A 13,824-nucleotide genomic window follows, 5' to 3' on the forward strand; every position below is an offset into this window, starting at 1 on the left:
TCGCGGAAGGAAGGTTGAGAGAAGAGAGGTAGATGGTGGGCAAGCGGAACGCGCCCCGCGGTTCGAGGACGCGGCTTCGCGTGGCCGACAGCCCATGACGAACATCCCATCTGTAGCTATGGAGTTACATCACCCTTATTCTCCTATCACGGACACACTATTCAAAGTACTTGAAAACTCGAATTTGAGTGATTCGGATATCAGAACATTATGGCGAAAGGTGGCAGCTTCTGCTCCCTCAGATCCATTGCAAATAATAACTCAAGTGACGGTTGATTCGCAGCGACTGGTTCTCATAACATCATATCTAAACCATCAATCCCGTTCACTTCTTCTCGCCACCGAGCTTGTCCTGCACCATCCCGCCAATGCTTCCACCCTGAGTGAAGTTCTTTCCAATCGCGCCATCAGCCGACAGGGGCCCGCCAACCTTCTCTGCCATCCCGCCGACAGCACCATCTTTGGTGAATGCACCGCCAACAGCACCCTTTGCGTCGAAGACCGAAGGGCCCTGGTTCGTGTCCATGGTCTTTGTGCCGGGCTCTTTGGAGCCGACAAGGCCACCCTGTAGAGATGAAGGTCAGTAAGCGTACGGAGCTGCGACTGCGAGGGGTCGGGGCCTGTAACATACCCTGCCCGTGACGTCGGCCTTTGCGTCCTCGTAGATGCCGGAGGTGAATTCGGTGTCCTTGGTTGCTCTGCAACCGTATTAGAATGTACATTTGACGATAGAATGCTTGGGAGCACTCACGCGGAGGCACCGCGCTCAAGGGCCTTGTTCGATGTGTCGCCGTCCATGATGATGATTGAAAGTGAGTGGTAATGTATGCAGAGAGCGCTTATGTCGGTGCAAGACTACAATATCTTTTTAATAGGTTGCGACTGATACCTGTAGCCCAATCCCAGTAGATTGATGATGCCTCCATAAGGTATCTCGTACATCATCCATCGTCAATCCATCGTCGGCGTCATGTTGCGTCATGAGTCGATGTTTATCTCTGCCTTTACGGGCCAGGGTGTCTTACTGGAAACCATGGGTTTGTGCTTGACGATTACGTAGAAATGCCTTTGCGATGATCCACGATGAGGTTCAGTGGCGGTAATTGCTGTTGCATGGCTTGGTGACCGCTGTTCACGATCGAATCACACCAGCCAAAGTGGGCTTCTGCACCACGAACGTGCATGCTCAGAGCACTCATATTCAGCCTGCGATTTCTTAGTTGCTCGATGGTTTCTTTCTCACTGATACAGAGATCGGTGAGATAATAGACTGCTAAGTGGCTGTAGTAAACGGAGGTCTGGACGAAACAAGTGTACCTATCTGTCGTTGTCGTATTTCAGGGCCACTGATGAACCTCGGAAGTCCTCCACCGATTGATTGTTTTGAGAACTCGGAGCCAACCAGCTCGCTGGATATAAACTTCTTTGTGGAGGTTTAAGGGACAATGCAGTAACCTAAGTCTTTTCGCATCCTTGGGAGGGGATGTGGGAAAGGGATGTTTCTACGAAACCATAAAATTAGTCAAGCCGTTCAAACGTTGTAGTAGCCTTCAACAACGCCCGGGTCCAGAAACTGGGGTCCAAGTACAAAGATCTTGAGAAGACGGTAGAACAATTACTTCCTCCACAATGTCAGAGAAGCAACTATCGCTGCATACTGTAGCATGGCTGACTTCGCGCTGAAGTGAATGCTGGTGAGCCCGTGAACGACCCGGCTGCCCGGACTGCGTACGCCATTGCCGAAGCCACTTTTGCCTCTTCCAGTATGCGAACATCTGAGGCTGAATGACAGCACCATGTAATTTCCACACGCGTATCTATATTTTCACATTAGCATTACCGATACTCACACTGCGCAGAAGCCACAAGACGGCAATTCCCAATACCAGAGATGAAGGAACAAGCAACATGACGTCTTCAAACTCCACAGCAACTTGAATTCAGACTCCCTTCAACTGTCACGATGCGCGTCTTTGCGGAGCATCGCTTGCCCAACGATCCAAGCCCTGGATGCCGGAGAAGAAGCCGAGTGCATCACGCCCAAAGCGGCAAATCCACAGACTAGAGACTAAGCGCAGACCAACTGCGCGATCTCATCAGTCTCCGGATCGCGAATTGCATTAGTGTGGTACGCTAGGGAAAAGCGTGGCTTTGTGAGGAATGGAGGACCAATGAAGGCCACGTGCGCTGCGTGTTTGCCATGTGCAGGCTGAAGATTGTCCGGATGTGCGAGTGGTTGGCGACAGACGCGATTCAAGAATTGCAGTGACGGCAATGGTACAGGTATCATGCCTGAGAAGATATTCTGCGACGGATCGCAGATGATCAATCGCAAACGTTCCTCTCCCCTGGACCCGGCACAAACAAGCGTCCGAGAAGCAGCGATCATTGGCTGGGTCCCTGCCAATTGCGGCGCCCATCGGGACGATTGCCGAACGCACATCGCTACGGAACGTTGATATCGTCAGGGAGTATTTGGAGCTTCTGGAGGCTGATGTGTTGCAATGAGGGGCCGGCGTGCTGGAGTGGGTGTCAGCTGAGCGGGTTTTGGCTGGAAGAGAGTGTGGTCCTGCGCAAGGCGACCCAGCTGCAGGTTTCGTCAAGGCCACTGGGCGTTTCTTCAGGTTTCGCGCAGCGAATCGTGTGACGATACGAGAGGGACTGACTTTCACGCCATGGCCAACCACTACAACCCGTACCAAACGTCTCTCGCCCTAGTACCTCACTACCTCGCCCACCGCCCGCGTGTGCCCTGATGATTTGCGTCCGGGCAGGTGTTGGAACATCCTGTTCAGGAATGAACTTACGGTGTGCGGGAGCCAGCAACGTTCAGCTTGCTCTGTGCAAACCTCAGCTTACGCCTTTTGCCATCTCCCACCGTATCTCCCTCCTCACTTCTCGACTTGTCTCTTTCTAGCCCGCTAAGAGAACTCGCGCATCCTCCTGCACTCCAGCTGCGGAACACCACGCCGCGTCCGGCCTGTCCACCCACCCACTCCCCACCTTCAGCTTCGCTCATCTCCCGATCCACCGCCTCAGGGTTGTTTCGAAGCCACGCAGCCCTCCTTCGGCCCAAGCCTTAACCTTACTCTGCCCGATCTTCGGTAGTAGTCGCTTCACATCACTCGAGTCCGCGAATAAGGTTCATCCAATCGCGGAAACCCTGCTGCATATCCTCGCCGTTTCAAATCGTCTGTCGCAATACCTAGTCTGCGCCCGCCCTCCACTTCCGGGGACGGGGCTCTCCTCTTGACTTGATGCCCCATTCGACCAATACTTCCACCCACACACGAAGAAACGGCTCGCTCCAACTGTCACTCAAAACATCTTTCGCAACAACACCCACCGGATCCAGTTTGGTTGGCTCGCTGAAAGGAAGATCGGCTCCTGTTCGGGTCAAGCCTAGGCCAAGATCAATACCTGGGAATTGGGACAACCTGTTGGGAGCATCGCCGAATCATAGCAATAATTCGTCGCGACGGTCCAGTGTGCATGCTGCCGACGCATTGGCGAACCAAGTCGCACCGAGCGACCGCCAAGACAGCCATCAACATCTCACACCTCACGCAATGGGAGGCAACAGAACCAGCCTGAGCATGAATGGAGGGCTTGATCACAAGCGGAGAACGATGAGCTATGAGGAGCAATATCAATATAAGGATAATGTGTATGGAAGCGCAAGGGAGAGAGTACACCGAGAGTCGCCCGTTCTAGCAGAGCTTCGGACGAACGTTATTGTAAGCATTGCGATCAAGACCCACGCAATGGACTTGCTGACCGTTTAATTCTCCAGATCAAAGACGAGTTCACTCTGGTGACCGACATGTCCTACCACATGGCTGCAAGGTATTCGCGTCCGGATTCATCGATCATGATCAATGTCGATCACAGTTCCTGTCTGGCTCTTGGCGGGACTTTCGAGCCATGTTATATCCTCACGATCTCCACTGTACCCTCACAAATGCAAGCGACGACCAACAAGCGCAATGCAGCGCTGATCCAGTCATTCATGACCGACATCTTGAGTGTACCTCCCGAGCGCGGAATCGTAAAGTTTGTGCCCATCCCGGAAGAGAATTATGCATTCAATGGGAACACTCTATTTGGCGAGATCGAGCGCCTTGAACAGCAGCAACTCGGCAACGGCGGCGTCAAGAGAGCGATCACTGACGTCCGCAAGAGCATGCCAGCCTTCAAACGAAGTCTGCCCAAAATCGACGCCGACTTCGCCAAGAATTCCGATCAGACAAATGGCATTAACGGCAACCACGAACACACGTCGAACGGCCTCACTCCCGCGCCCCTCAGCCCCAACTCCCACATCCCAGACGTCTTCGAGCTGGCCTCACCCAAAGACGAAGAACGCCCCTCCACCGCGCACGCCAGCCCTTCCAACAACAGCTTCGCCGCCCTGAACGGTCTGCGCCTCAACGGCGTCACAAAAGATGACATCTCCGGCCCAACCTCGAAAACCTCCTTCGGCCGCCCCAAAACCATAGCCGGCGGCCCCGTCTGGGCGAGCTCCGAGCGCTTCGACCTGATCCCGCGCCGCGGCAGCAGCGGCAACAACAACAACGACGATGCAGCGCCTTCGCCTATCATAAAACCGGACGCGAAGCAGGCCGCCAAAAGGCAGGACTCCCCGCGAAAGTCCCCTCTACCTCCGCGATCCGCCTCCAGCACGCCAGTGCAGAAGCCCGCGCCGCTCAACACTTCCAACGCAGACAAGACGAAGCCCGCGTACCTCGAAAACGCCTCGCCCAAACCTGCGCTGGTCAAGAACCACTCGCGCAAGGACTCGCGGTCGCCGGAAGCGCTGCCGCAGTCACAGCCGCAGGACGACGGCACGGCGGCTAATACGGCGAAGCGGAGGTCGAATGCGAATGTCACGGCTGTGCCGAAGGTGCCGCCTCCGCCGCCTGTGCCGGAGTCGAAGACGGCGAAGGTTAGTAAGCGGAAGAGCTTTCTGGCGGCGTTTAAGCGATGAGCATCATCTGCAAGGAAGAGGAGGGATGTTCGAAGCCTTGATTGATGCTTAGGGTTCTGTTGCGTTTGTTTTGATATGTCGACCAGCGATACCCTGGAGGAAGTGTGCTACTTGCTTACAGAAAGAGGAAGAAGAGGGAAGCTCAAGTTCGATCCCTGGGCAGATAACAGAAAAAGGCTTACCGAATAAAGAGATTACCAGCACCTCGAAGATAACCGAAGACAACCCCGTCAATTTGTCCGTATTCCTGTGGCAACCGAATATCCTATCAAAAGGCCTCAACCCTCTCCTCTTCAAACACCTACTCTTCGTCCCGGGACCAACCCTATCACAATCCTCACTCCTTCCCCCTAACAGAAACCCCCTCCACACTCCCCAACTCCACCATCTTCTCGCCATCATCCTCCGCCCCAGCCCTCAACCCACCCTCCACCCCTCGCAGCGCCATAACCGCCACCCCGCAAATCACAAAGTGCACAACCAACATCCCCAGCGGCGCATACGCCGCGAACCGCTGTCATCACAAGCAAGTCAGCACATACCATGCCCTCAGAAAAGAGGAATATCTTACGCTCTCCCCACAAACCCGCCCAAACCCCCCCGGCACCTCTCCCGAGCCCAGCTCCCCGCTCGCCACCCACCCGCACGTCCAGCTCTGCAGCGTATCCCGCCCCGGCGCGCGGCCGTTCAGCACGAGCGGCAGAATCGCCGCTGGGAGGGCGAGGAGAGCGCTGAGAGCGCTGCTTGCTAACACGGTCCTTAGAGCCGTCTTCTGAGCCTGGCGTCCGTTGCGTCAGCTTTCTTCACCTCATCTACCCAGGAGAAGGAGGGGAGGGATGGGCGAGGCACCTTTTTGATCCAGAGGAGGAGGACGGCGAGCGCGGCGCCATCGAGGACGAGGATCGCGGCGCTGGCTGCGACGACTAGGTGCAGGCCGCGGAGGTCGAAGTGCCCGCGCCAGAGGGGCAGGAGCCAGGGGTTGTGGGGTTGTTGGGCGTTGAAGAGGGCTAGGGTGCGGGAGGCGGTTGCGAGGGTTGAGAGGGTGAGGAGGAGGGAGAGGGGCAGGAGGGCTAGGAGGGTTGTTGGGAGGGTGGGAGGCATTGTTGTTGTTCGTCGGTGGGAGAGTCGAGAGGGAGATGGTGGTGAAGATGGAGATGGTCTGTCGACTGGCGGAACGAACGACAGGCAGGGCCCTTCCTTGCAATACAAAAGACCCTGGGTCGCGGTTCAGGCCTACCTTATAAGTGGCATCCCCCTTACACCATCCACAATACCTATCAATCAATCCACCAACAATCACTCTCGCCCTACGCGCCCAAGGCCTAAACAACCCTCCACTAAACCTCCACTAACACCCTACCCACCCCTCAATCCAACACCCAGCACTCCCTCTCAATGGTCCAATACTAACACAGCTCGTCGCACGGCGCTTGCATGCAGTACAAACCAAGCACACTGCACGCAAAGCTTACCTGTCGTCGGCGGTTGACGGCTTCGGACGTTGATTGGCTGCTTGGGGAAGCCGGGCGCTTGGGGAGGATGGAGGTGGCCAGTCGTGACACCGCAATCGTGGTGGCGGTTGGTTTGACAGGGACTGTGGGTGTCTGCATGAGACAGGGAGTGAGCGTGGGTATATGGTTAGGGATGCTGGCTGGGTTCCGTCATGGGATAGTGGTTGGGTGCTTGTGAGTGAGCACACATGTCCAACACCACCACCACATGGCCTTCGCAGGTACCAACACGTACGCTGCGGACTCATTAACAGAGCACACACATCTGAAACCAACGAACAACGAACAATTGATAAGTAACTTTCTCCCGTTCAAATAACTCATCCGATCTATATCACCCATCCTATCTCGCGCCTGTAAATTCCCAGTCTATCGTACAAAGATTCCCCATCCAATAAACCCAAAGGCCGTGTGTCCCATTATCCCCCCCATGCCATACGAAAAAAAGCAGATCTAGAAGGTGAGGAAATGAAGAAGGAATAAAGCGAGGAAAATCCCAACGCAGTCTAGAGTGTATAGCCTGGGTATCTCTCGTTCGGAAATGAAGGAGAAACGAAGAAAGAAGGAATCGCTAGAACGCTGTTGTCATCAAGAATATAAAGGCAGAAAAGGGGTTCCGATCCGGTCTCCGTTCCTCTCGAGAGGGAGAGGGAGAAGGGAAAGGAAAAAGAAGGTCGCTAAAGCGCAGCGAGGTAAATGGCAAGGCGTAGCAATGCTCCCCAGATTAAAAAAAAAGGTAACGCCGGGTGAATGATGCCGACACCGAAATGACTCCTGTTGATCGTTGCTTTCGGCGGATGAAATTGGTGGATGGGGTGGTTGGTGGCTGTGCTGTTGTTCGTGTCGTGCGTGATGTGATGGATGAAAGGCTGTGCCAGGAGTTGGCCGCAACGCTTAGAAGGTGCTCCAGACCATGCCGCCCTCGGAGCGGGCCATGCTGCCGACGACCATGCTGGGGTCATTCTTGACGTGCTGGGGGATGGGCATGCCGGGCTTGGCAGTGCCGTTGGAGAACGAGCTGGTCATGGAGCCCGCGAGGCTGGACGTGCGCGAATGGCGGAGCTTCTTGATCGTGCGCCAGGCGCTGAAGCAGGCGTCGCAGGCTTTGCTCTCGGTGCCGTTGGGGTTGTAGCGGGCGTTGTGGTCGAGAGGCACGGTGCGGGTGAGGTGAGGGGCGCAGACGACGTCGCCGCAGCGACGGCAGTGGTGCTTGCGGAAGTACCATGTGAAGGCGGATTGGCAGATGGAGCAAGCGTCGGCAGACTCATTGGGCTGTGAGTGACGATGTTAGTGGGCGCTCATTATGCGATCAATGTGTTGTGCAAGGGCGCGTGCGCGTGTTGCTTGGGGGCGCCCGCTGTGTGCGCCCGTGGGCCCATGATGAGCGCGATCGCGTGACATATGGCGTGCTTGTCGCAACAACGCGTATATAAACGCGACATCGCTCGCTTCGCACACCAGGTCCTTGGATCGCAACTCTTCCATGTTTGATCGAACGCTGCGTCGACCGAACCCAAGCACCCGGTTCGCGGAAACATGAAACGCGCTGGGGTCGGAAACAAAACGAAAAAAGACTCAACGTACCTTCCAGTGCGCCGTCGTAGGCGGTCCCATCACGTCTCCGTATTCCTCGTCAAGACCCTCGCTGGCCGCTCTGCTGAGGCCCTTGCGAAGCAGATCCAAGTCCGACTCCTGGGCAGAGACGTCGGGCGCGGCTTGCACGCCGAATCCAGAATAGCCGCTGTCGAAGCTGCTCTGTTTGCTGGACGGGGGAGTGTCAGGCGCACGCGGGCCAGGAATGTCCTTTGCTCTTGAGTTCTCGGTAGGGCGAAGGCATGCTGGTGTGTAGAGAGGCTGCTTCTGCGGGCGCAATTGGCGGACGTGAAGGTGAGAGTGATAGCTTGTGGGCGACTGATTCGCGGAGGGAGGAGTCTGAGGCGACGCGTTGCTGGGGAAGTATGATTGAGGAGGCGAAGGAGTCGTTCTTGCGCCCATGGTGTAAGGTGTTGTATTGCTCGCGTGTTGAGGGAAGGCGGTCGCCATCATGTTGAGATGTGTCGGCGGTTGAAGGGGGAAGCCGTTATATCATGTGACGATGTTTCGACTGGATCGATGTTGGTAGACTCGCAGTGGTTTACGAGACTAGGAGGTATGCGGAGGACCTTTCAACAACGGTCGAATTGCACCAGAAACAATTGGCGCAGCGATTATCGTAGCGGTCTGGAGAATCCCTGCCTCTTGAGACGCGGACCTGCAGTAAGGTGATTGGAGGCGAGATAGGCTGCTGATTGCTGATTGCTGAGCCAGTGGTCGAGATAAGAAGTGACGGAGCGTCGGGACTGGCGTTGCGTGACCGATCTGGCGGGCGGATGGGTCGACGATAGACGCGATTCGACGAGTCGAGAGGCGACGGGGTGCCTATGTACAACGACTGGCGGCCGTGTAGAGTCTCGGGGGGCGAGTAGAGGCGAGGACGACGAGGGCACGTGTGTGTACTGTCTGCTGCATAGCGAGGGCGAGGGGGGTGGGCGGCGATATGGGTGTATAAGGCGAAGGCGATAGGGCGAGCGTCAGTGAACGGCCGCTTCCCCAAAGGTGGGTTCCGCGGGTCGCTAGAGTTCAGACCAGGGCCACCAGGACCAGGACCCTCGTCGGAATCTAACCGTATGCTGACAGGCGTCGTGCGACACCTCGCGCTTTGTTCGGGCGAGGGAGGCTTAGGCTCGCTGCGCTGCGCGTCGGCGCAATCAACGCTGCCAGTTTCATCTCGTCGCCGCCGGGCCAGCCCTACCTGCCTCCGACTTCCGCCGTGAGATTGCACAGTATGGCCCCCTCACAGTGACACAGGTATCGTGAGGGCGACGACGAGACAACCAGGCGCGCAGGCCGTCGATCCGCGGAGACGAGCCCAGCCATGCCAGTGATCGCGATGGGCGCGGCGGCGGGCAGCGCTGATGATGTGTGTGCCCGCAGCGTGCAGAGCGACCGTTGACAGACGTGCGGCGACCTTATCTTCGCCCAATCACCACGGCCATAATCGGGACGCACAGGCGCGCAGCAGGCCGGGGCAGGCAGGGCGGCATCCCTGCTAAGGGCCTGCTGGCACGCTCCATCGTCGCTAGCGAACACGCTGCCGCCGCCGGCCAAAAGCTTGGAGGATGCCTCAAGCGCAGGCCTCGAGGGCGAGGAGGGCTCGCCCGGGGCCAACGCGGCCATGCTGCGGTGCGACACCACGCAAACCCGCAGTTCACAGCCGTGGCAGCGTGCCCGCGCTCCTCCCACCGGGTCGAGCCTCAGAGGGCAGCATGTCGCGTGCGCTGCCCGTCCGTGCAGACCGCCAGACGTTGAAGGACAGGCGTTGCTTTTACGTGACCGGGTCCATATTCATCCCACGACATTTCCAATCAGCCTCGTCCTAATCCCTTCTGGTCACCAAGGCTGGCGGACGTGCGCCGAGAAACGTGGGATGACCTTTGGGGAGGTCGAGAGCGGCATCGCCTACTCCAGCCTCGCTCGCCGCGTCGACGGTTGCCGTGCCGGCGTGTATGGCCTTGAATAATGCCCAGATGTGTTATTATGTACCATGTAGCCAGAGATAGCACGATCGTTGCCACCGGAGCCGGCGTGCTGCAGGCAGACGGCAGCCGGCCAGCTACAGCGGTACATACCCACAGCCGTCCACAGCCGGTCTCGATGCCTCGATTGGACGTCCTCGCACACGGCGCGTGAGACAGCAGGCGGGCAAGTGCCGTGGTTGGCCTGGCGCAGCGCTGGGCTTGCGGGCAGACTGGCGAGACGGGTATGTACACTGGCTCGACTACTGGCAGTGGTGGGTGGCAGAGGCCGCAGGGCTAAGGACGGTGGGTGGAGCGTGTCCCAACAAATCTCCTGCAGGTCATCCTCGGCCGGCGGATGGTGTCCTCAGGCCGCCGTTAGCGTGTTCACTGCTCTGACCAGCCGTGCTCCCTTCTCTGCTCTGTTCTGCCGACCGCCGTCTGGCGTGGTGCCTCGGGGGCCACTGGTGCGTGCCTCTTGCGAAGCCTTGCGGCTCTTGCCCCATCTCCAGCCTCCAGATGGCCGGGTCTGGCTCGTGTTCGAGGGCCCTGACTCCTGTCCGAGTTTCTTCCATGACCTACCGGCTGGCGCCGGTGCCAACTTACATCACAGCAGACTTCCACACCCCTTCTGGACGAACCTTGACCTATTGGGCGTCGTGAGTTGCCCTTCGACATCACTTCTCCGGATGATCGACGCTTTTCCGTATCGTCTGCTGCGAGTACTTGCTGTATCTAGACACGGGCAATTTTAGGTTTTGATATGAACAACGACTCCCGACAAACGTCTGATCCATCTACATGTTGCCTTCCAGATACAGCCATTCCTCGTCTGAAAGTTCGTTGGTCTTATGACTTCGAGCATCCTACGCATTCACATATAGCTAGCATGTCACGCTCTCCGAGCAGACCTCAGTAGTGTTGACAGCCCCAAAGAGAATGAAACATCTTATCTTTTCTTTTTATTTCGAAGAGCTCAAAACCTCGAAACGCACTTTCAGCATCCCTCATAATGCTGGCCCACCCCTCAATCCTTGAAGCGGACCTCGGCTCGCAATTCGGCTCCCGACACGTCAGGCGTGTCGCCTCGGTCGCTTGCGCAAGCTGATGCCGCTATATCAACCGAGTAATGGCCTTGATGGCCCCGGCTCTCGAACCCTGCAGATCGCATCTTGACCGCACCTCATCATCCTATCTGCGGAGCCTCCACGTCCGCACAGCACCACTGCAGGGACCGGTCACCGCCACGTCGTTGGTTCCCTCGAAGCCTCGCGCAACGCGACCGTCCCCGGCTATATCTCGTGGCTATCATTTACCCATATCTGCCTGCTTTTTCTTGGAATGTCCGCGCAGCAGGCCGGCGGGCAGTCGCTGAGCGAGCCTCCGGCGATCCCGCTGCCGCCCGCTCCAGACGATGCCCTGACTGCTGAGCAATGGGGCATCTTCGCCGCCATCGCCGACACTGTAATCCCTTCCTTCACTGCCGCTAAGGGCAACAGACTGCTTCAACACCCGTTGAGCCCGGGTGTATACGCGGGTTGCAGAAACAGAGTCCTGGGTATCGCAGGCGCTCAGTCGGAAAATGGACTCGTGGACGCCTATCTGGGCGAGAGCGCCACCACGCAGGCGGAGTTCAGAAACAGCTTCTTCCGTATGGTGGGATGCAGCATGGACAATGCCTCGAGGAAAGGCTTCCTGTTCATCCTGAATGCACTCAAGTAAGGATTGTCAATTTTCCTTGTGTCGTGACCGTCCCCGTGTAATATTCATGATTCCATTTCACGAGAGCGCAGATATCACCGTATGCAATGGCATTTGCACATGAGATAGCTAACACCCACAAGCACACGAGCCGGCTCTCTCTTCTTGACCGGATATGCCACTCCGCTCGACTGTCTGCCCATCCAGGATCGTGAACGTGTACTGCAAGGATGGGCCACCTCAAGATTCGCCACCCTCCGAAGCCTGCATACTTCCATGACCGCTCTTTGCACCTCTCTCTGGGTCCGCACATCGCCAACATTAGGAAAGGTCCTTGGATACCCACGGGTACCCGTGCACGGTAGCCCTGCCAAACAAGGCTATCCATTCAGGTTCCTACAGTTCCCACCTTCGACATCGCCAGAGCCAGAAGTCATCGAAACCGATGTTGTCATCGTCGGCAGCGGCTGCGGAGGCGCCGTTGCTGCCAAAACCCTCGCCGAAGCTGGCCTCAAGGTACTGGTTGTCGACCAGGGATACTACTGGTCCCCAGAGCGTCTGCCCATGTCGGAGCGAGAAGGTACCGCCAATTTGTTCGATAACGGCGGCATGATCGCCGCCAGCGGAGGCGCTGTCACCATCGCTGCTGGCCGGGCTTGGGGAGGTGGAGGCACGGTGAATTGGAGCGCCTCGTTGCAGACGCAGGGCTACGTCCGGGATGAGTGGTCCAACAAGTTCGGCTTGAAGCACTTCACAAGCGCGGAGTTCCAGCAGGACCTGGACGCCGTCTGCGATCGTATGGGCGTCGGTACGGACGCAATCGAGCACAACAAGACCAATCAGGTCCTTCTCGAGGGTGCTAGGAAGCTAGGCTGGAGCGCGAAAACCGTGCCACAAAACACCGGCGGCGAAGCCCACAACTGCGGCTACTGCACGCTGGGCTGTGGCAGCTGCGGCAAGAAAGGGCCAACAGAGACCTTCCTCCCCGACGCCGCCAAAGCAGGCGCAGAGTTCATTGAAGGCTTCCAATGCGCCGAGATCCTCTTCGACCAACCCCCAACCGCCCAACAACGCAGCGCAACCGGCGTCCGCGGCCGCTGGACCGCCCGCGACGCCTCCGGCAACGTCGCAGACCCCAACCGCCCAACCCGCGCCCTCACCATCAAAGCCCCACGCGTGATCATCTCCGCCGGCACAATCCACACGCCCCTCCTCCTCAAGCGCTCCGGTCTCGCCAACCGCCACATCGGTCGGCACCTGCACCTGCACCCGGTCTCCATGCTCGCCGCCGTCTGGGACGCTGACGTCCGGCCCTGGGAGGGCGCCATCCTCACCGCCGTCGTCAACGAGTTCGAGAACCTCTCCGGCGACGGCTACGGCGCCAAGCTCGAGGCCCTCAACATGCTCCCGGGCTTCTTCCTGCCCGCCTTCCCCTGGCGCTCCGCCCTGCACGCCAAGCAGTTCGCCGCGAACATGAAGCGCGCGACGGGCTACATCTCGCTCGCGCGCGACCGCCACGGCGGCACCGTCGAGCCCGCGCCCGAAGACCCCTTCCGCCCCAGCATCACCTACGCGCCCTCGTCCTTCGACCGCAAGAGCATCCACACGGGCCTCGTCGGCCTCGCCCGCCTGCTGTACGTCGCCGGCGCCCGCGAGCTGCACTCCACGCTCCCCTCCCTACCCCCTTTCATCCGCCCCTCCGCTTCCCCCTCGTCCCACGAGACTCTCACGCCCATCGAACACCCGTCCCTCAACGACGCGGCCTTCGCCGCCTGGCTCGCGCAGCTGCAGGCGTCCGAAGGGCCGGCGAGCTTCGCTTCCGCGCACCAGATGGGGTCGTGCCGGATGGGCGCGACGGAGAGAGAGGGCGCGGTCGATGGCGAGGGCAGGCTTTGGGAGGTGGACGGCGTGTGGGTTGCGGATGCGAGCGTTTTTCCTTCGGCGAGCGGGGTTAATCCGATGGTTACGACGATGGGAATTGCGAGGGGGTTTGCCAGGGGAGTTGTTAGGGGGTGGAAGGCTGAGGGGGAGGGGATTAGGGCGAGGTTGTGAGGGGTTGGGGGTTTGGGCT

The 13,824-nt window shown here is 58.2% G+C and overlaps 4 protein-coding genes across 4 annotated transcripts; 2 read left to right on the forward strand and 2 right to left on the reverse strand.

The window, feature by feature from the left end:
• Positions 1-208: 208 nt before the first annotated feature.
• On the reverse strand, positions 209-912 carry WHR41_06855 (uncharacterized protein). Its single transcript, XM_069375460.1, has 3 exons — positions 752-912; positions 632-698; positions 209-565 (listed from the first exon to the last, which is right to left on the reverse strand). Exons 1-3 carry the CDS (start codon positions 796-798, stop codon positions 326-328), a joined length of 354 nt encoding a protein of 117 aa, XP_069227822.1. The 5' UTR covers positions 799-912; the 3' UTR covers positions 209-325.
• A 2,355-nt stretch (positions 913-3,267) lies between these two features.
• On the forward strand, positions 3,268-4,987 carry WHR41_06856 (uncharacterized protein; the record flags this gene model as incomplete). The annotated part of the gene is made up of 2 exons (XM_069375461.1): positions 3,268-3,737; positions 3,794-4,987. Exons 1-2 carry the CDS (start codon positions 3,570-3,572, stop codon positions 4,985-4,987), a joined length of 1,362 nt encoding a protein of 453 aa, XP_069227821.1. The 5' UTR covers positions 3,268-3,569.
• Positions 4,988-6,787: 1,800 nt separating this feature from the next.
• WHR41_06857 (uncharacterized protein) lies at positions 6,788-9,034 on the reverse strand. Its single transcript, XM_069375462.1, has 2 exons — positions 8,083-9,034; positions 6,788-7,770 (listed from the first exon to the last, which is right to left on the reverse strand). Exons 1-2 carry the CDS (start codon positions 8,542-8,544, stop codon positions 7,393-7,395), a joined length of 840 nt encoding a protein of 279 aa, XP_069227820.1. The 5' UTR covers positions 8,545-9,034; the 3' UTR covers positions 6,788-7,392.
• A 2,172-nt stretch (positions 9,035-11,206) lies between these two features.
• Positions 11,207-13,805, forward strand: WHR41_06858 (uncharacterized protein; the record flags this gene model as incomplete). Its single annotated transcript, XM_069375463.1, has 2 exons — positions 11,207-11,770; positions 11,897-13,805. The coding sequence occupies exons 1-2, from the start codon at positions 11,394-11,396 to the stop codon at positions 13,803-13,805; spliced, it is 2,286 nt and encodes a 761-aa protein (XP_069227819.1). The 5' UTR covers positions 11,207-11,393.
• Positions 13,806-13,824: the final 19 nt, after the last annotated feature.

This window comes from Cladosporium halotolerans, assembly GCF_011745625.1.
Source record: "Cladosporium halotolerans strain TM138-S3 chromosome Unknown Sca24, whole genome shotgun sequence".
Classification (NCBI taxonomy): Eukaryota; Fungi; Ascomycota; class Dothideomycetes; order Cladosporiales; family Cladosporiaceae; genus Cladosporium; species Cladosporium halotolerans.